The sequence below is a fragment of the Podarcis gaigeae genome (assembly GCF_964106915.1).
Source record: "Podarcis gaigeae genome assembly, chromosome: 3".
Lineage (NCBI taxonomy): Eukaryota > Metazoa > Chordata > Lepidosauria > Squamata > Lacertidae > Podarcis > Podarcis gaigeae.
Window position 1 is genome coordinate 106073452 of NC_139680.1, and position 20909 is coordinate 106094360.

General features: G+C 44.9%; 1 protein-coding gene and 1 long non-coding RNA gene across 7 annotated transcripts in view; one reads left to right on the forward strand and one right to left on the reverse strand.

Moving 5' to 3' along the window:
* Window positions 1–81: 81 nt before the first annotated feature.
* The window catches only part of ARHGEF33 (Rho guanine nucleotide exchange factor 33), a 29267-nt gene continuing 8439 nt past the window's right edge, over window positions 82–20909 (reverse strand). Inside the window, exons 3-17 of one of the 6 annotated variants that reach the window (XM_083733264.1) lie at window positions 19944–19993; window positions 18616–18750; window positions 17887–18051; window positions 15699–15820; window positions 14920–15062; window positions 13936–13980; window positions 12441–12665; window positions 11684–11813; window positions 10255–10387; window positions 9686–9769; window positions 9254–9337; window positions 7890–8038; window positions 6636–6800; window positions 4011–4782; window positions 82–1915 (exon numbers count right to left, since the gene is read on the reverse strand). In XM_083733264.1, the coding sequence (XP_083589390.1) occupies window positions 1778–1915; window positions 4011–4782; window positions 6636–6800; window positions 7890–8038; window positions 9254–9337; window positions 9686–9769; window positions 10255–10387; window positions 11684–11813; window positions 12441–12665; window positions 13936–13980; window positions 14920–15062; window positions 15699–15820; window positions 17887–18006 (2310 nt within the window). In that variant the 5' untranslated portion in view covers window positions 18007–18051; window positions 18616–18750; window positions 19944–19993 and the 3' untranslated portion in view covers window positions 82–1777. Of the gene's footprint in view, window positions 1916–3994; window positions 4783–6635; window positions 6801–7889; window positions 8039–9253; window positions 9338–9685; window positions 9770–10254; window positions 10388–11683; window positions 11814–12440; window positions 12666–13935; window positions 13981–14919; window positions 15063–15698; window positions 15821–17886; window positions 18052–18615; window positions 18751–19943; window positions 19994–20909 lie in introns of all 6 variants that reach the window. The other 5 variants (XM_083733261.1, XM_083733263.1, XM_083733260.1 and 2 more) reach the window with 5 other exon arrangements.
* On the forward strand, window positions 11196–15689 carry LOC310842146. Its single transcript, XR_014562928.1, has 3 exons — window positions 11196–11662; window positions 14673–14796; window positions 15510–15689. It is a non-coding gene; the product is annotated as an uncharacterized lncRNA (long non-coding RNA).

Consider the following 20909-nt stretch of genomic DNA (forward strand, 5'->3'; position numbering starts at 1 on the left):
CAGCTTTTAGGCTCATGTTGGGATGCTCAGCAGCGCTTGCTCAAGGTACAGTAATTGTATTTTGAAGCAATACCCTTGGTCTGAATAATACAGCAAAGTTTATTTGAAACAAAATAAATACATGCCTAGACTATTAAGAAACCAGTCAACTTCTCCTGGAGTTCCTCTCCGTCTTCTGAATATTCCCCACCGCTTTTAAAATAAAATTGATTCTTCTGTGACGTCTATTTAGAAATTCAGATTCCACTGTAGCACCACTTTATATTTTTGGAGAAAGAACAGTGGAAGATCTGTTCTTTCAGCATCAATCCAACTGTATTTTAAAACAACAACAATGTTGCATCATTAAAACAGACTAAGTTGTAAATCAGTTATTGCATGAACTATACACACACTTACTTCCTGGCTACTCTTAAATCTGAGCCGTCCTAGAGATGGCAGCCAGATCCATCTAGGACCATGCAAAGATGTTTCCACATTTTGCTAGCTAATTAAAATGGTTGTTTTGTAAAATGATGCAGGAGTTCTTTATAGGTCCCTGTGTCCCACTTCTGGACTAGATGGTTCGTGCTCACCTCCATGATGTCTACTAGGGATGGTCACCTGACATCCCAAAACACATCAGTATACAGCAGTACCTTGGTTCTCAAACGCCTTGGTTCTCAAATGCCAAAAACCTGGAAGTGTTCCAGTTTTCGAACATTTTTTGGAAGTCAAACATCCAATGCAGTTGTTGGCTATTGTTTCCGGGGCACCTGCACCAATCAGAAGCTGCACCTTGGTTTTGAACATTTTGGAAGTCAAACGGACTTCTGGAATGGATTAAGTTTGGGGCTTTTGTTTTTGCTATTTCTTTTGCGTTTTTGTTTTTGAGGCCTGTTCGGTTAATTTGTTTTTGTCATGTGGGGAACCCAGTTCAGCTACTGACTGACTGATTGATTGATTGATTGATTGATTGTGTGACTGCAGAAATGGATAAAAGCAATACAAACAATGACTATCCTCAATGCAGTTAAGAAAAAATTTAATTTTAATTTTTATCCTCTACAATACTGTTTTATTTATTTTAGTACAGTACATATTGCTTTCATTTTCTAGATCAATGGTCTTGTTAGTAAAATTCATGTTAAATTGCTGTTTTAGGGTTTGTTTTTAAAAGTCTGGTACGGATTGATCCATTTTTCATTACTTTCTATAGGAAAGCATGCCTTGGTTTTGGAACGGACTTCCAAAACGGATTAAGTTTGAGAACCAAGGTACCACTGTACAGCCCTTATATCCTGCCTAATTATAATAAATATGTAGCAAAAGTGAAATAGCACACGTCTGGACTTTGTACGTAGAATGTCCTGATAGAGCTTCAGAAATATTGTGACATATACATCAATGACATCATACTACAATCTTCCATAACTGCGAGGCCCTTATTGCTTGATGGCAGCAATAAGTTAACAGTTGCGTGAGTGGCAAAATACCGTATTTTCCAGTGCATAAGACTAGGTTTCCCCCCTAATAAATTATGTCAAAAATTAGGGGGCATCTTATACACGGATAGTGCTGGGCCATTTTCTTAAGTCTGAGTTCCCCAAAATAGGGGATGTCTTATACATGGGGGCGTCTTATAGACGGAAAAATACGGTAAGCTTCTGACTCCCCCGAGTCAGGATAAAATACTAGTTCCTAAAAAATTCAGGAGTTGGTTGTTTCTTCTTTTCAAGTGCCAAAAGGCTGGTGTCTTAATTTTAAAATAAGTTAATATTAAAATCAGATGTGTGTTTCATTTCTTTTTGAACAGCTTGCGGAAGGAACTGCGCAATCTCCCTTTCTGTTCTTGCCTTGGAGTGTGGCTGCTGAAAGAGGTTTGCTCATTGTCATCCCTATGAGAAAATCTGGTGTTGTCTTCTAAATGCATCTCCTGAAATGAAAAAAACAAGAATTTCACAAAGTTGTCCCGCAAAAATTATAAATGGCATTAAACAAATACAGATATAACCAACCCTTGCCTTTGCACACTTGTCCTTATTTTCAGGTCTGTTTTGCATGGAGTGCTTCAAAAAAGTTTCATGTATTTCTTACAACTGCTCCCTTTCTTTTCCCCATGTGAATTGGTACTTCCATTAGCCTCGACAACTACAGGGATGCAGGCACTAACTGTTTCATGAAAACTGGATGCTGAGAGACTGCTTCACTCCAGAGCTATTTATAGAGTACCTAAAAGTCAGTGCCTGCATTCAGTATGTCACAACTCAAACATGGCCCCAAAGGCACGGCTATGTAACCAGAGACTGTTTTGCACCACAATGGCTCCAATTGGACTGGGGATTCAAAGCATAGCTGTCAACTTTCAGATCTGAAAATAAGGGATCAGCAGCCTCACCTGTCCCGGAAGGATATTTAACAATCCAGGATAGCATCGGGAAACTGCGCTGGAATAAGGGAATTTCCCGCAAAAAAAAAGGGAAAGTTGACAGCTATGATTCAAAGTAGGCTACACTATGGGGTAATGTATGCTGTGGGGCAGCCTGCTCTATGTTCACATTTTGTTCACAGTAAGAAAGTGGGCTGCTGAGATTTGTATTTTTTTCAGCTTTTCAACCCTGACTTCAAATGTAACAGTTTAAATAAACCATACACCGAGAAATCCACCTGCATCAAATATCTCTAATACTTTGGTGGACCCTCCTGCATTGGAGTTTTCGAAGCAGAGCTATGTGACCCCAGCACCAACCTTTGGAATACATCTAAAAGCAGCTCTGTACAGTATCGCGAAGTTTGTGAATGTTTATTTTTTTATATATGTTGGAAGCTGCCCAGAGTAGCTGGGGCATCCAAGTCTGTTGGACAGCGTATAAATAATAAAATTATCATCATCATCATCATCATCATCATTAAAACAAAAAAAAATTCCTTCCAGTAGCACCTTAAAGACCAACTAAGTTAGTTCTTGGTATGAGCTTTCGTGTGCATGCACACTTCTTCAGATACGAAAGCTCATACCAAGAACTAACTTAGTTGGTCTTTAAGGTGCTACTGGAAGGAATTTTTTTTGTTTTGACTATGGCAGACCAACACGGCTACCTATCTGTATCATCATCATTATTATTATTAAATAGGATAACCCTATTTTCATTGGAGAACTGTTGGAGGGTATGTTAAGCTGCCTTGAGTCCCTTTCAGGGAAAAAGGTGGGGCATTAATTAATGATAATTGTTATGTACTGAAGTTCCCACCCTGGGCCAACTATGCTGTAGATACAGTTACAGATAGGTAGCCGTGTTGGTCTGCCATAGTCAAAACAAAAAAAAATTCCTTCCAGTAGCACCTTAAAGACCAACTAAGTCAGTTCTTGGTATGAGAAGTGTGCATGCACACGAAAGCTCATACCAAGAACTGACTTAGTTGGTCTTTAAGGTGCTACTGGAAGGATATTTTTTTTTGACTATGCTGTAGATAGTTTTCACTCAGGTCCACATATGCAAATAAGGGATTGAAAGTGACGTTCAGTGATTGGATAGTTACAGAAAGTGTTACAGTTGCCTTGTATAAGCAGGCTGACTGAACCCTTTGGTTCAGTTCTGTTCTGGCCTCTGAATAAACAAGAGCTGTTTGAAGAATCGCTGTGTTGTCTGATATGTTCACCCACAACTTAACAATAATGATAATGATAGGGGACCTTCTGGTCACAGGTCTAACCCATAGCTGTCAACTTTTCCCTTTTCTTGCGAGGAATCCTATTCGGAATAAGGGAACTTCCCTTTTAAAAAGGGAAACATCGACAGCTATGGTCTAACCCCCGCACTCAAGTGTGCCAGCTTGGCCCCACAACGGTGGGAGCCCGGGGCCATGGGTGCCATACAGCGTGCCTGGCCCTGGCATCGAAATTTGAATTTTCATGAATTTTGTGGGAACTCGGGGGACACCCAGGGCCCGCCCTCGCTCCTCCTCCTCCTCCCCCGTCGCTGAGACCCTGGCTAGGAAGCGCCTTTGCCCTTGCCTTTTGCTCTCCTTACTTCCAGAAAGCTGGGCTGGTCGCCCGCTCCTCTCGGCGGCGGGAAGTGGTGCCGCTGGGAGCTCCGGGAGGCGGCGGAGGGGGCGCCGTGAACCGGGAAGCCCCTCTCCGTCGGGGCCGGCAGGCGGCTGCCGCTGCTGCTGCGGGTGCTGTACAGCCTGGTGCTGGCGATGCCTTCGGAGCCGCCGCCTCCGCCGCTGCTGCGCGGAAACTCCTTGAGCGAGCGGCTCAGCTGCTTGCCTTTGCTGCGGAAAACCTCGCGCTTGTAGGTGCCGCTGGCCGGCGGCGGCGGCGCGCTCTTGGGCATCGGCTGCAGCGTGCGCTCCGTCCTGCCGGGCTCGCTGGTGAAGTGGACGGGCCTCAGGAAGCAGATGTCGATGCTGGACTCGGACGAGGCCGGCGAGCACGCCTCGAAGGCGGGCAGGTTCCGCAGCGGCTCCACCTCCTCGTAGGGGTCTCCTCGGTACTCGAAGCCCTCGTAGTCCGGCGCGAAGCCGGAGCTGTCCTGCAGAAGGTCCGCCGCCGATGCCCGCCGACGGGGCCGCTCGCGGTTGCCGTCGGGGCCCGTCGAGGGAGGGGCGCTGCTGCCGTACTCCAGGTCCGGGAGGGCGTGCAGGGAGGCGGCCAGAGTTTTCAGGTCGTGCTCGCTGAGCTGAGAGGGCGCCAGGCCGTGCTCGGGACGCCGCCCGTCCGTTTCCCACTCGCAAGGGGAAGCGCCTTGCAGGCCCTCCAGGCCTTGTTGGGGGCTCGCTTTCATGTGGGACCTCGAGTGCCTTGGAAGGGAGACCAAACCAGTGTCGGATTTAGGTATAAGCTAAACAAGCTGTAGCTTAGGGCCCCATACTCTTAGGGGTGCCCCAAAAAATTAAAGGAAAAAACAACAACAATTTCCAAAATATAAGATAAAATACAGTGGTACATCTGGATGCGAACGGTATCTGTTCCGGGGCCCCGTTCGCATCCTGAAGCGAACACAATGCACATCACGTGCGCAGGTCGCGATTCACCGCTTCCGCGCATGCATGGGACGGCATTTTGAGCATCTGCGCATGCGCGAGCGACGAAACCTGGAAGTAAGTTAGTTCCAGGTTGCCGCGGAGCGCAACCCAAAAAGGCTTAACCTGAAGCGACTTGAACCCGAGGTATGACTGTAAAACCTACATACAGCAACAGTGTTTTGTATTGTGTAGACTCCTATGATGTAAGTAATGGGTCCCGCCTGCTAGCCAGCTCCCTAAAATATCACTGGTTTGCTCATTTCTATATATAGGGTGCCTACACTCCTCATGGACTGGTTGCATGGCAACACATGCAAATGGCTTTAGATATCTATTAGGTCCATAAATTACCATATAGCATATATTCAACACAAAAAACAGCAACAATTTGTTGTTGGCAAAGGACAGCTGGACATATAAAGGGCCCCATTACCTTCAGTAGCTTAGGGCCTCATCAAATCTAAATCCAGCCCTAGACCAAACATAAGCTGTTGAGGAAAGTTTGGACTGGAAACACACCAGGTAGCCCCAGTTTTGGGGTCGAGAGCTTGCCCTATTTTATATACTTTGCTGCATCATGAAAGACACGTCGCAGCAGTTTGCAAGCAACATAGAACAATATGGGAGCACCCTAGTCGTCAAATGGTTTACAGATAACTAAGCAAGAACCTCAACATTCTGGTGTTCAATGTTATGGGTGAGCACCAATGTTAGTCATCCTCAGAGCAGACCCTTTGATTTCAGTGCATCTACTCTCAAGCCCATCCTTAATCTGGCTCTATTCAAAGCGCTTCTCAGCACTGCCAGACTAAACCTCCCTTGCACTCTGCCAGCCTTCGGCACCTAACATCAGGGGAACAAACCTCCTCCCCCCCAAAAAAAAACCCTTTTATGAATAATTTTGGATAGGTGCCTACCTCAGCCTGAGCTGTTACAGCTACAAAGAGAAGTGCATGCAGTAATCATTAACTACATACAATTCTGCTGAAATTATGTGAAGTAAAACAATAAAGGAGTCCTAAAAGTGACCAACAGCCAATTGAGGGAACCGGATAAGTGCCCTTCCACAGCTGGGGAGGAAGGGAACTTACGCTGTCACGGTTACCCTACTTCACTCACTGAGAGACCCACAGCCACAGGCAATGGCTGTCTGGCCAGCAGTTGTTAAGGGCAGTGGAGAATCTTTAGGATCCAAAGCCCTCTGGTTCTTCCTCCCTTGCAAAATGCAACCTCAATTATTCCAGCCCTGGTGTACTGACTGCAATGGGAAAGGGAATGGAAGGAAAGAAGCAAAAGGCCTGGAGCAAAAAGCTGCCCCACACACAGCCAGCACAGTGAGCGGCTGGGCTTAGGAAGCGCCAGTACAGTAATTCTGCCATGGAACCTTCTCAGCCTGCAGTAGGGTCACTCAGATGCTGCTGTAATGCTCTGTGAGCCAGTGTGGTGTAGCAACCAACAGTGTTGGGCTAGGACTGTGGGAAACCTGGGTTCAAATCCCTTCTTGGGCCATTTGCAGAATCTCAGCCAAATCTAAGGATAAAATATGGGGAGGGGGAACCATGTACCACCACGAGCTCCTTGAAGGAAAGGTGAGGTATCTGTAATAATTAAAAGAGCATTGCACTCACATGGCCGTTGTTCCAGAAGTCGGGGCTGATGGGAACAGTTGCATGGCCTCTTCAGAGTGGATTCCACTGTCGCGGATGGAAGTAGCGCTAAGCGTTGGAGACGCATCTTGGCCAGCGCTGGCGCATAGAGAAGCTAGACCTTTGTATAACTTTCCGAAGGAAGATCTAGTGGAATCAAGATATAATACCACCATCAGTCAAACCATGAGGACCAGCTTTTACAAATGGCAGCCTGTTATTCCCATGTTCTTTGCAGCAGTGGATCATTTCATTCATACTTGTGCTGTATTGTTTCTACAGCTTTGTGATGTAATACCACAAATTTGGTTTGGGGCACACATTCAGCTTGTGAGAACTAAATTTTTCATTGACTGATTAGAAACATGTTCCTAGGCCTCATGGCTATGGAGTTACATTTTTAAAAAGCCAAAAATCTGAAGCACTAGGGCTGACAATTCACTTTAGGAAATAAATTGTTTGCATTTTATGCACATCTTTACTTACAATACAGAAATACTTCAAAACTTTCACAGAACTTCAGTGTATACGTGGCCTTAAAGGATTGAACAGCTGACAGGTAGTTAATTAGCTGCTCCCTCAGTCCATTTCAAAGGGTCATAATCGTGAGCCAAATTCCATACAACACTTCAGCAGTGTATTATACCTCCTATATGGGTATATGTTTCAAGCTGAAGAAATATCCTGCTTTCTGAGGGTGGCCAAAACAACAACAAACAAACAAACCTCCACCTGCTGCATAGAAGTTAATGAAAAGCAAGATTTGTGCTTAAAACAGCTTTTAGGGCCCTGAGAAAGGTGCAAGAAGCAACTTCTTCAAGGGACAGACTCATTCTCGTGTTGAAAGCTTGTTCTGAAAGTCATAGGCCATGTGTTCCTCAAGGAATAAACAGGGACAGAAAGTGTCAGTGCCTGGTGAACCTCTCTGTTCCCAAGCCTGTGATTTGCACATTGTGCTCATGCAAGGAGGGGCAGCTGCAAGGGAGAATGAGCAGAAACAAGGTCCAACCATTCTTTTCATGTGGTACCACCCATCCAGGCCATTTCTGATATCTCTTGATACCCCTAGACTCCACCCCAGAAGTGATCCATAGCTGAGGGATAAATGATCAGGGAGGGGGGGGATGGGTGGGTGAGGGAGGGAGGACACATGCTCCAACTTTTCTTAGAGCAGAACTCTGCTCTTCTTTGCCTGCACCTAATCAAAATAGAAGGAAGCAGCCCCTTTTCACTCACTTTCTCAGCTTCTTCCGCTTCTGTATCAGCAGGTCTTCGTTGCACTGGAAAAGAAGGCTGTGGTGCGAGATGAACACTCGCAGTCGCTGTACGCTAACCAGAAGGAGGTAGTAATCGGGGTGCTCTTGTTCTGTGTACTTCAGGATATTCTGGCACAGAAGGAGGAGAGCCACACTGAATCACATCCTTCTCTTCCCATTTAGTAAAACAGCATGAAACATCCTGAACTCTCAGGGCCTATGCATGACTCTACAAAGGGTGCTGCAGTACCTTGGAAGGTTCTAATCATTGACTCATCCTTGTCACTAGGGAGTTCCTTCTACCAGCTTCAGCTGGTACACCAGTTGTGGCCATTTGTGAACAGAGATAATGTGGCCACAATCGTCCGTGCCCTGGTAACCTCAATATTTTAGCACTGAAATGCACTCTACGTAGGGTTGCCTTTGAAGTTATTCCCAAAGTTGTGCTGTGGGTTAAACCACAGAGCCTAGGACTTGCCAATCAGAAGGTTGGAGGTTCGAATCCCCGCGACAGGGTGAGCTCCCGTTGCTCGGTCCCTGGTCCTGCCAACTTAGCAGTTCGAAAGCACCTCAAAGTGCAAGTAGATAAATAGGTACCGTTCCGGCGGGAAGGTAAACGGCGTTTCCGTGTGCTGCTCTGGTTCGCCAGAAGCAGCTTAGTCATGCTGACCACATGACCCAGAAGCTGTACACTTGCTCCCTTGGCCAGTAAAGCGAGATGAACGCTGCAACCCCAGAGTCGGTCACGACTGGACCTAATGGTCAGGGATCCCTTTACCCTTTACCTAAGTTTGTTACTGGTATGAGCTATTGGTATCCGAAGAAGTGGCATGCACACGAAAGCTCATACCAAGAACAAACTTAGTTGGTTTCTAAGGTGCTACCGGAAGGATTTTTTAAAATTTTGTTTCAACTACGGCAGACCAACACGACTACCTACCTGTAACTAGAATCGTTTATAGTGTTAGGCATGTTGGAGAACTTGAATGAAAACTGAAATATGTTGCTGGTGTTTGCACCCATGTCCAGCATGGAAATACAGCAAATACTATTGGCATGCACTATTGTTGTTGTGTTCAGTCTCCAAAGAATATATAATGTAATATTTTAAAAAATGCATTGCACTTCCTTTGCATTATATAACAATAACAGAATTAATTAAGTACGTAATTATGTAAAATTTTGCCAAAGTGGAAACTAGATTAATAATATAGTTAACATAGCTTTTTTGTCAGAAGCCAAGCTGCAGCAGAACAGAAACAGCACTGCAATGCAAAGGTTCTGGAGCAGAACAGAAACTGATGTCGTCTTATATTCCTAACACTAATCCTCATTAGATCTTACCTGTAAATGAAGGAGGTATTCAGGAACACGCTGGACAATATGAAAGAAGAATATGTAAATATCAGACTTAATTTCTTCCTCAATCTGTCGACAAGAGAAGATAAAGAATAAAAGGTCATTTGTACTGAAATGTTTATATACCACCATTTATAAGAACATCTCAAGGCAGTTTACAATAAAATCCATTTAAATGCAGTAAACAAACATTCGGCAGCATAAATATAGTCCAGAGTGAAACACAAGGGGTAAGAGCTCTTAACTCAGTTGATCTCACATCTTGGTATCCAACTAACGTGTCCTGTCAGTGCAAAAAAGTGAAGAGGGAAGACCCTCTTTACAGAATCTGTATGGGTCTGGATCAACACCAACATGACTAAAAACCTGCTCAACGCACACAGATGTGACAGTAGTTCAAGACGCAACCAAACTCACCTCCTTCACAATCACCACATGGATCAGCGAAATGCACTCAGGCAAGTCTCTCAAGCAAGCAACATAATAATCCAAAAATCCGTTCTGAAAAGCAAATGAGAAACATCTCTTGAGAATCCTTATGTGTGTGACAGACACACGGGCCCCCTGATTCCGTCTGACTCTGTTTGATAAACACAGACCAAGGCAGCGATTCAGCACCGAAATGCCCCGAGGCAAAATCATGGATCTTTTCCACAAAAGATGGAAAAGCTTCAGTATTAACCTGTCTTCCCCCTCCTCCAAAAAGCATCTAAAAACAACTGCAAGAGATAATATAGAATCCACATTTCTCTGACTCAAAAAGTGCCACCTGACCTGTTGGACACCCCAACATTAGGCTCTAAAGTTAGAAGCTTGTTCGGGGGGGGGAGTAGATTAGATATGATATGATAATGTAATGTGCTTAGTTCTTGAGGGAGGGGCAACATACATGTACAATTCATTCCGCTGGTCCAAAATGGCCCAATTACTGGACTTCAACAATGCATTCCTCTCCTGCTCCCCATATTTTTCCCTCACACATGTACCTCATCGTTGGTTAGCTTGAGAAAGATGTCTCCCAGGATTCCTTGGCGCGGCCAGCTCAAGACTCTCTCCTGCAGGGCATGAAGTAAGTCCACATGCTGCTGGACCAAGTATCGAAGAGAATTGGGGACAAAACTGCAAACAGGAAACAGCGGGAATGGCATTTTGAAGAGCCATTAACAAACAGAAGAAATGCACTTAAAAACATTACCCAGCCTGCTAAATATACACATGGCCAAAGCCGTGAGAAGGTATTTGAGAGACAATTCAAGGTACTGATTTGGACTTAACAATCAAGTAGACTTGATGTTGGGTTGGGGGGTGGAATCTGATTGGACCTCCCAACGTTTGTTTTCTCACAACGTTGTGGACTCCTCCAGCTACTTTAAATTGGAGCAGTGGCACTGGTATTTAATCCTCTGCCCACCCCCACATCACTTTCCTGAGCTATACCCTCTTGGTTTTGACCTTTAAAGCCCTATGCAGCCTAGGACCCACGTACCTACGGGACCGCCTCTCCTGGTATGCCCCGCAGAGGACCTTAAGGTCCACAAATGACAACATTTTGGAGATCCCAGGTCGCAAGGTGGTTAGATTGGTCTCAACTAGAGCCAGGGCCTTTTCAGTACTGGCCCCGACTTGGTGGAACGCTCTGTCACAAGAGACTAGGGCCCTGTGGGACTTGACATCTTTCCGCAGGGCCTGCAAGTCAGAGCTGTTCCGCCTGGCCTTTGGTTTGGACACAGTCTGACCCTTATGTTTCCCTCCCCTTATGGTCTTGATTTATCGGCTACTTTAAAATGAGGCTGCATTTTAAATTGCATTTTAACCTGTATTTTAAATTGGGTCCCCCCCCTTTCCCCCCATTATGTTTTTACCATGATTTTATTTGTGTTAGCCGCCCTGAGCCCGGCTCTGGCTGGGGAGGGCGGGGTATTCCAGATTAGATCTGACTAAGGATGGATAAATTTGCCCATTTCAGCCCTTTTAAGGTTCTGATTCTCTCCACACTTCTGCAGCGGAATGACTTCCCCTCAGGTATGTGTGTCATAACTCATGGTGGCTGTTTCACCCTCAACTGTGGGTCTAATAGTGGTCACAATGGACGTGAGCAGGACAAGTCTGGTAGTGGCGGTTGAGCAGCTCCTAGGGCAAGGTGGGAGTGTTTTGAGCCACCTGAAGCCACTGGAGACAATGCCTGCTAAGCAGCTGGAGACGATCTCTGTCTGAAGAGGACAAAGGGCGCTCCATTATCAAAAAGAGCATGACCAGGTAAAGCTGCAAATGGATGCCTGGTTTATGAAGGCAAGAACAAAGTTGAATGGAAAGGGAAGGCTGGAAAGAGGGAAAGGGCAGCAGGGATCCAACACAGCAGCTGGCACATTTAAAGAAAAGCATCGTTGCCCAACAGTAAGTTCAATTAGTGAATACCTTCTATCTTTGGAGTTCCTTTTCACGTCCTGCCCATACAACGTAGCTTTAATTTTGAGGACCTGGGTGAGGTTCACAACATACTTCCTTTCCGACTCAAGTAAGTCCAAAGCGATATTCTGCCTTTTAGCTTTGGAGAAGCAAAAGAAAAATGATTTGGTGTTTCAAACGGGTTATTAATTATTGTGATTATGCACTTGTATCTGGACAAGGTGTCATTCCAAGAAGAAAAAATCGAGCAAGCAGAAAACGAAGACCCAATTCCTTTATCAGTGACTCAGGGGCCAAATGTAGGCCTCCAGGCTGACTAGGCCCATGCCAGGCCCCTCCTCAGCCCTGCTCTGCACCTTCCTTGATTGCTTTTGCCTGGCTGGAATTTGCCTTTGCGATAATGCTCAGAAAGGGAAATAATTCCAAAGGAATGTGACTGCAGAGTAACGTTTTCACTGCTTCTTGCACTGAAGTACCACCAGCTTGGTAGCACCATAAGAAGTCAGAAGCCATTAGGCTAGATTTCAAACGAACCCTGAGTTCAGAAGCTACTGCAAGGATTAGCAATTTCAAATCCTGCTCTACAGATTACAGCAATGATTTATTCAAATTCCTCAATAGTATCTAGACCAGGGGTGGCTCACCGGTGCTCCAACAGATATTGTTGGACTGGTAGGAGTTGTAATCTAGCAATGAACGGGGGCCACAGGTTCCTTGTCCCTCCTCTATAGCCTTTTTGCTTTCCAGCCACTACCTTTATTCTCACCTGCAATAGACGGTTCCCGCAGTGCATTCTCCATTGAGCTATAGCTACTGGGACCTAGTTCCTTCTGCCTGTCACTCTGGTCCTTTGAAATATGTTCGCCAGCCCAGTCTTTACTGTCCTTGGGCTGCTTCCACACTGTGGATGATGACTGGCCCTTTGGCTGAGCATCAGCAGACGAGGCAGATCTGAGGTTCTCTTCCGTCTCCAGATTTGTACCGGTTAACCCTAGGAATTACAACAGGTGGTCAGCAGGACCAACAGGCGCATCCTTAATGGCCACTTGGCCCATCAGGCTGGTCGAAAACCCATAGCGAAAGACGCTGGACTGCTGCGTGATGGCTCTGAAACCAGTGCGCTCATTTGGAGCAAAATGGTGACTAGTCATGCTCTCCCCTCCATTGTTGGAGGCAGAATGACTCTTTGTATACCAGCTGGGGGGATCAAAAGTGGGGAGGGTGCTGTTGCACTCTTGTCCTGCTTACGGGCTTTCCAATGGACATCTGGTTGTCCGACATAAGAGACAGGATGCTAGACCTTTGGTCTAATCCAGCAAAGCTCTTCTTGTGTTCTTATGTGTGCCAGAAGAACTTAAAAGAGAAAGGAGAAATCTGAACGTAGCTTAGGAATGAGACCAGGAGGACATATGAAATATGCAGTGAGATTACATGATCACCCCCCCACTCAGCTCTCTTAGTCTTAATTCCCCTCATTTACTGACGCACACCCACCAAACCCAAAAATCAGTTGCCCTGCTGTTATCTTTTCATTCAGTAGCCTAACAGCCCATGGATAGAAGCTGTTCTTTACCCTGTTGGTGCGATTAATCATGTTTCTATATCTTCTGTCTGAGGGAACAAAGTGCCGGCCAGGGTGTGAATCATCCCTGAGAATTTTCCTCACTCTCCTGAGGCAACGTTCTTCCGCTATTTCATCCAGCGGATTCACGGGACAGCCCATAATATCTTGTGCTGTATTCACCACCCTCTGTAGGCACTTCCTATCAGATGATGTCAAACCAGCGTACCACACCATGATGCAGTATGAAAGGAATATGGTGAATATGGTGAACGGTTCTAGAGCTCCACTGCCACATCTTGTGGTAGTGAGTTCCACAAGTCAATAAAGGACCCTTTGAAATCACCTTGTCATTACATGTCTCTTAATAATCGGTAACAACGCAGCAGCAGGGTGGCCTTCTGGCGGCTGCATTGCATTCACCAGGACAGGGAGAGGGCAGGGCAGGGCGATGGCAAGGTCAGGGGAGCTCGGGATGGGCAGAGTTGCTCCCCTGCAGGTGTTGTGTATGCACCTGCAGCATACTGGTGATGCCAACCCAGCACTCCCCCAACCTCGCCACCGCCCTGTGCCCCCATTCTGGAGAATGCTGTGCTCCCTCCTCAAGTACCACTTGCTGGTTAGGAATATCTGCCAAACGGGGAATATTTGGGAGCAGAAATTGATTAACAACAAAAACCACCCCTCCAACTGCACCAACCTTTCATGCTGCCTTCTCCTAGTGCCATGGGCCTGCAGTCAGAGACTAAGCAAGAACAGGAGAAATTTTAGTTATTTGTAAAGGAAGATGAGTAAAGCAAGCTTCACCTAGAGATCTAAAGTTAAACATTGAGGAAAGTGCTTTGAGGGTGTCTAGTTTTTTAAAAAATTAAGGTACTGCGGGGGGAGGGTTTTTTTTTTTAATGTAGTCTATCCATCTGACTGATAGCTCAGTCAGTAGAGCATGAGACTCTTAATCTTAGGGTTGTGGGTTCAAACCCAACATTGGGCAAAGAGATTTCTGCATTGCAGGGGGTTAGACTTGATGACCCTTGTGGTCCCTTCCAACTCTATTTTTCTATGATCCTATGATCTGTGGTTGCTTCCAAATAAGCCATTTTTCCTCAGGATTTTTTTCTTTTTACATAATGTGTTTGCTCAAATTTTACAGAGGATTCCGTGCTGCTTCCAGGAGGGTCATTCCTACCGCTTCTGAATCATTGTCTTTCCCTTATAAACAACAATATATTGTCCCTTTTCTGTGTACAACCTGGTATTTTCTGTCCAATCAGTGGGAATGATGCAGCCGCATTTGCAGCTCAGTAGCCATTCACTGTAACCCACGAGATGGGTGTCCCTTTATAACCCCATTTTTAGTTTTTCCTTAATTACCCCTAACACAATGCACTCCTTAATTATCCCTAACATTTCTGTCTCTGTTTCTCATTTTAATAAAAGGGAGTTATAGCACAATAGCCAGAGTTGCTAAACCTTTGGCCCCACAGAAACATTTGTAAATGGGAAAAACCATTCTGGGCCCTGCACCATCTGAGGAAGAAACCTTTACCTGCTGAATGGCAAGGTAGGATCTCATGAAAGTGAAAAATCTCAGGTGGGGAGAGGGAGGAGAAGGTGTTAAAATATTGTAAGCTGCCTTGAGCATACAGGATAGGGTAGGGTAGGGTCGATCAAACAAAATAACTACCTTTCTCATACGTTGCGTTATGCAACAGCTTTACAAAATCTTCATTAATCAAAACTGGCTCCGGAAGGTTTAGTGATCGAAAGGGACTTCCTTGTAGAGGTGTAGGGACTGTTTGTGACCCATGCTCCTCCTTCTGTATTCTTCTGAGGCAAAAATAAAAGCAAGACTACCAAAGCATACACTGGGGAGACACACATTTGTTTTAAGGTATAAGAATTTACAAAAGTTAAATGTAAAAACAAATAAGATATCTCTTGTTTCAAACACACTGTCACAATCTTACGTAGTATATTGAAACTAGAATTCTATGAGTAGGTCATGAAGAGGGGAAACATAACAAGAGCAGAGCACAGCTTGTTTCTGACACATTAGCATAAGGGAGGTAAGAAAATAAGGAAAATAATCAAGAAGAGCCTGGGTACTTCTTTTCTTTTCTTGGCTGGGGCTACTACTTCATGCTAGCAGTTTTAGTTATAATACCTCTTTGCAAGACTGTTTGCATTTCTAATTAAAAGCTGAATGTTGTGTTTCTGCTGGTTGAAGATCTTTTGCTAAAGCCCAATGCATTTTACAACTTGAATTTATTATAGAAACATCTATTCTATTACTGTCAGTTGACCTGAATAAACTGGACTTTCTGAGGGGTATGACTTGGGGGACTGCCAGGAGGAGTTGATGCACTCCAAAAAATCTACCCTGCAGCACGGAGGGGAGGGGAGAGAACCAGTGCTATAAAGTTACACAGGGATTTGAAGAAGGTTTCGTCTACAATCACTTACTTTGCTTTCAGCTTGCGAGATTCTTTCCGCTTCTCCTGCTGCAGCTGTTCAATCTTCTGCTGCATTTCCTCCTGTTTGGCACTGATTTCCTCAATCATGGACTTGGCATCACTGAGCTCATCCTGATTAAAAAGACAAATGATAGCAACATATGTTAAGAACAGTAGATCTTTTCCTGAAGCATCTTGAGCATACAAGTGCATGTGCAGAATTGGGGTGCAATATCCTAACCTTATGAAATGCAAACAACTATGGATTGATTGATTGATTGATTGATTGATTGATTTACCAGAAGGTACAGTATTGTTGTTGTTGTTTGAAAAAGTGCTGTTATTCTCACTGAGGCTAATGAATGGCCAAACAGAACAGTGTACCTGTGGTAAAAGGTAAAGGTAAAGGTACCCCTGCCCGTACGGGCCAGTCTTGACAGACTCTGGGGTTGTGCGCCCATCTCACTCAAGAGGCCAGGGGCCAGCGCTGTCCGAAGACACTTCCGGGTCACGTGGCCAGCGTGACATCGCTGCTCTGGTGAGCCAGAGCCGCACACGGAAACGCCGTTTACCTTCCCGCTGGTAAGCGGTCCCTATTTATCTACTTGCACCTGGAGGTGCTTTCGAACTGCTAGGTTGGCAGGCGCTGGGACCGAGCAGCAGGAGCGCACCCCGCCGCAGGGATTCGAACCGCCGACCTTTCGATCGGCAAGTCCTAGGCGCTGAGGCTTTAACCCACAGCGCCACCTGCGTCCCCTGTACCTGTGGTACTTAAGTACAAAAAGAGTTGTTTGCATGTATCTGGAGTCCTTTCACCTCATAAAGAGTGAGGGCAAGTTTAAAATTAGAGAGGGCAGCTAGCTTGCAGCTTGTTTCTTCTATTGCCCTGCATGAGACTTCCGCTTTGCCCAGTCTCATGAAGGACAAGGATTTAGGAGTCAAGGTTTATAACAGTGAGGTATAGCACCTTGGTAATAACTAATCTGGAATAACACAAGGGACAAAATCAGACTAGATTGCTGCTTTCATGTGCTTATTGCTGATTACCTCCAACTAGAGGCAGATGGGGTCATCAATCTGGGAAGGTAGCCCCCATCATCAAGGAGAAGGAAAACTCTGACCCTAAACCTCCACTGCCTTGTGGGATATCTTCAGGAGAAGAAAAGGCTAAGGAGTAACCAGGGGCCAGCAAACATTTTCAGCAGGGAGCCGGTCCATTGTCCCTCAGACCTTGTGGGGGGCTGGACTATATTTTGGAGGGAAAAAATGAATGAATTCCTATGCCCCACAAATAACCCAGATATGCATTTTAAATAAAAGGACACATTCTACTCATGTAAAAACACACTGATTCCTGGACCGGACCAGATTTAGAAGGCGATTGGGCCGGATCCGGCCCCCAGACATTAGTTTGCCTACCCATGGAGTAAACCCTACACAAATCCAGAGTGGAGTCCCTAAAATAGTTGGATGGTGTCTTGTACACCTCCTTCTGGCAACATCAGCAGCTAAGCTGGTGCCAAGCATATTGCTCTGCTTTCCTTGGGACCACATCAGTGTGGCTGGAGGTGGGGGGGTCATCATCTGGGCAGTCCAGGACCTCCATAAACACCACCCAGGCTTGCACCCCCAGACTTGCACTGAAGCTCTTTTCAGTGATGCTGACCCTGCGGTTTCACTTCACCTCCCGGAAGGAACACTCCATTGTCTCTCGAGGCGGATGGATGCCAACAAGAACTTAATATGTTCAGAATACATTGGGGAATATGCCTGGCAGTAATTAATTTATTACAGCCAGTATTTCTGCATTCTACATGTTAAGTTGTGGGTGAACATATCAGACGACACAGCGATTCTTCAAACAGCTCTTGTTTATTCACAGGCCAGAACAGAACTGAACTGAAGGGTTCAGTCAGCTTGCTTATATAGAGCTTCAGTACAACGTAACTGTAACAATTTTCTAAAACTATCCAATCACTGAACGTCACTTTCGATCCCTTATTTGCATAACTATCTACAGTATCCCCCTGCTGGCCCAGGGTGAAAACTTCAGTACATAACACTACATGTGCTAGATGTCACGAGGCAACTCTCTCTCTCTCTCTCTCTCTCTCTCTCTCTCTCTCTCTCTCTCTGCTTCAAGCAGGCCTAATTCTCTCCCTTGAAAAAGGGGCTGGTTGTCAATGGACATGGCCTACCTTGAAACAATTAAGAGAATTCTTCATCTCTGCCACTTTCTCCTCCATGGCACAGCGGCAGCTTTGGACCTTCTCCTCAAGAGCATACTCTCCATGCTGGATCCTTGATAGTTCCTGCATTGCTTCGGTGAAACCGGTTTTCAGTTCAGAAGCCAGAGCCTGCAACTAAATGAACCAGAATTCATGATCATCGCTAATGCTGCAGAAATGGATTACATAAGAACAAATAAAGCTGCTTTATAGAATATATGCCCATCTAACTCCATACTGTCTATATTGACTGGCAGCAACTCTCCAGGGTTTCAGGACTGAACCAGAGACCTTTTGCAAGCAAAGCAGATGCCTTATTACCACTGAGCTTATAGTCCCCCCCCCCTTGTTTTTTATTATAGATGCCAACCTTCCACTTTAACCTCAGATTTAACCTCTGTGCTCCCTACCTGTGTCTCTTTCTCCTGACACTTGAATACCTTTCCACCCTGATTTTACTCACTGTTTTTTTATTTATTCTTTATTAGATTTCTCCCACAGGAGACCCAGGTACCAAACACACAAAAGAAATCATTACATGTTTTAAAATTGTGAAAGCATCTTAAAAACAGCTCCAATACAGATGTAGTCTGGAAAAGACCTCTACTTAAAAGGCTTGTTGGATGAGGAAGTCGTCTCTTTCAGCAGGCACTGAGAAGTCAGTGGAAAGAGAACAGGGGCATTACGTTCAAGACACACTTCTTCCTCTTGCCTCTTCCCAAATTAGCCTCTTTCCCTTATTCCTTTCCTGTCCTCCACAATGTGCCTTGTCTCTACCTTTAGATGCAATTCTGCATGCAGGACCTGCTTCAGTCTTTAATTTTTGTATGCTGCCTATATGTTTAAATAAACAGCAATATTATGAAATAAGCTCTTACTGACAAGCAATATGATTACGTTTCCCCTTATTGCTTTTATTTTGTTCTTTTATTGGACAGAATCCTGTTTGCTTTTTAGACATACAAACAGACTATATCTGTTCCTAGACCGATAAATAAACAAAGCATTGACAATGTCCCCCATTGAGGAAGCCCTGATCCTTGAACATTCATACCACGTTCCTTCCAAACGAATACCTTAAAGAACCTGGCTCCATGTTTCCAAGACTATGAGGACCAGAAATAGAACCATTGCCCCCCCCCCCGTAATCTGCAAATGCTAATAGAGATCTCCTTAGATCTTGACCAGCCCTGAACCTCTTGTGACCTACCAAGCCAAACATGGCAGGCACCTGCTCTTGCATCGGGGGTAGAGAACTTCTTTAGCCCAGGGGGTGAGGTCAGATTCTCATCTAACCCTAACCCACCCCATGCGGGCCAAGTTTGCCAGGTGGGTGGAGCTGCCTGCCTGTCAATCAAATGACATCACAGTGATGTCCTATGAACATTTTTTACCACAGGGTTCTTTGGAAGCTAGGGTTGCCACCTTTGGTCGGGCAAAATATGGAACAGGTTGGGGAGAGAGGGATATTCTCAGTATTTTTGAGCCCCAGAGGCATTTCCTAAACACGGAGTTTATCTTTTGGAAGTATGATCCGGATATAAAATCTGGAAGTCCTCTCAGAATATAAATAAATTGGGGAATAATATTCATTTTGAGAGCATTCACCTTTCCCCAAAGGGTAAGGATTAATGACTCCCACTTCTCAATGTCTAACTCTCTGCACTCTTAACAAACTACAGTTGCCAGGATTCCTTGCAGGGAAGGCATGACTGTTTGAAGTGATATGATACTGCTTTAAATGTAAAATGCAAATGTGGCCTAAGACTTCATGAAAACAAAACCAGAATGTAATATTTATTCCGGATTATTTAACCCCAAATTGAAGAAGGGTTAAGTATCAGAACATCTGTTGAAGTGGCTTTTCAATGTCAGATATTTTGGGGAGCTATTAATAGCATTAAGGTTTTAAACCAAGTCTCTGTTTGGCTAGTCTGATGTGTTATGATTTTTTACATAGAGTTATCAAAAGCCTCGCTAATTCCTTAAATGTTTGGGATTATTCAGAGCAAGTTGCTCATTTTTACCTGGGCAAGCTGTGTTGCAGGGTTAATCACTGGCACAGTTTCAGTTTCTCCTGTGGGAATAAAGAGCTTCAGTCAATTAACGGGACTTATTAGGCTTGCTATATATAAAATGGGGGCATAGTGATTTGCAGTCCACTTTAGGTGGAAACCTGTCTCTTTTCTGGAACACAGAGTCCTGCTTTGAAGCTGCCACATTCTAATAATTTTGCACAAGCTACCACAATTACAAGCAGAGGAATTTCAGCACCGAATTGTACCAATGGTTCAGTTTCACGTTATAGCTATGGAAAGCTATACAGGTGCTATGTATGATTAGTTATGGGTTTAAAATGTAAAAAGCTATGGAATAACTGATTTTGTAATGTGTTAAGAACATAGGAAGAGCCTATTGGACCAGGTGAATGGCCCATCTCGTCTAGCATCCTGTTCTCACAGCGGCCAACCAGATGCCTGTGGGAAACCGGCAAGAGGACCTGAGCACAGGAGCCTTCTCCTCCCCTGCGGCTTCCAGAAACAGGTATTCAGAATCCGTGCTAGCATAGCTAGTAGCCATTATGAGCTGTATCCTCCATAAATTTGCCCAATACTCTTTTAAAACCATCCATGTTGGTGACCATCTACATAACGATGTGCTGTGTTATGTACTGAAGTTCTCACCCTGGGCCAGGAGGCGGATACTGTTGATAGTTATGCAAACAAGGGGTCGAAAGTGACGTTCAGTGATTGGATAGTTTTAGAAAATTGTTAAAGTTACATTGTACTGGAGCTCTATATAAGCAGGTTGACTGAACCCTTCAGTTCAGTTCTGTCCTGTCCTGTGAATAAACAAGAGCTGTTTGAAGAATTGCTGTGTCGTCTTGATATGTTCACCCACAACTTAACATGCTGCATATTTATTCAGTAAATATATTAATGGTAGTGTTGGCCCAAGACACTGTTGAATACCTTTCCCCCTTTACTGTGCAG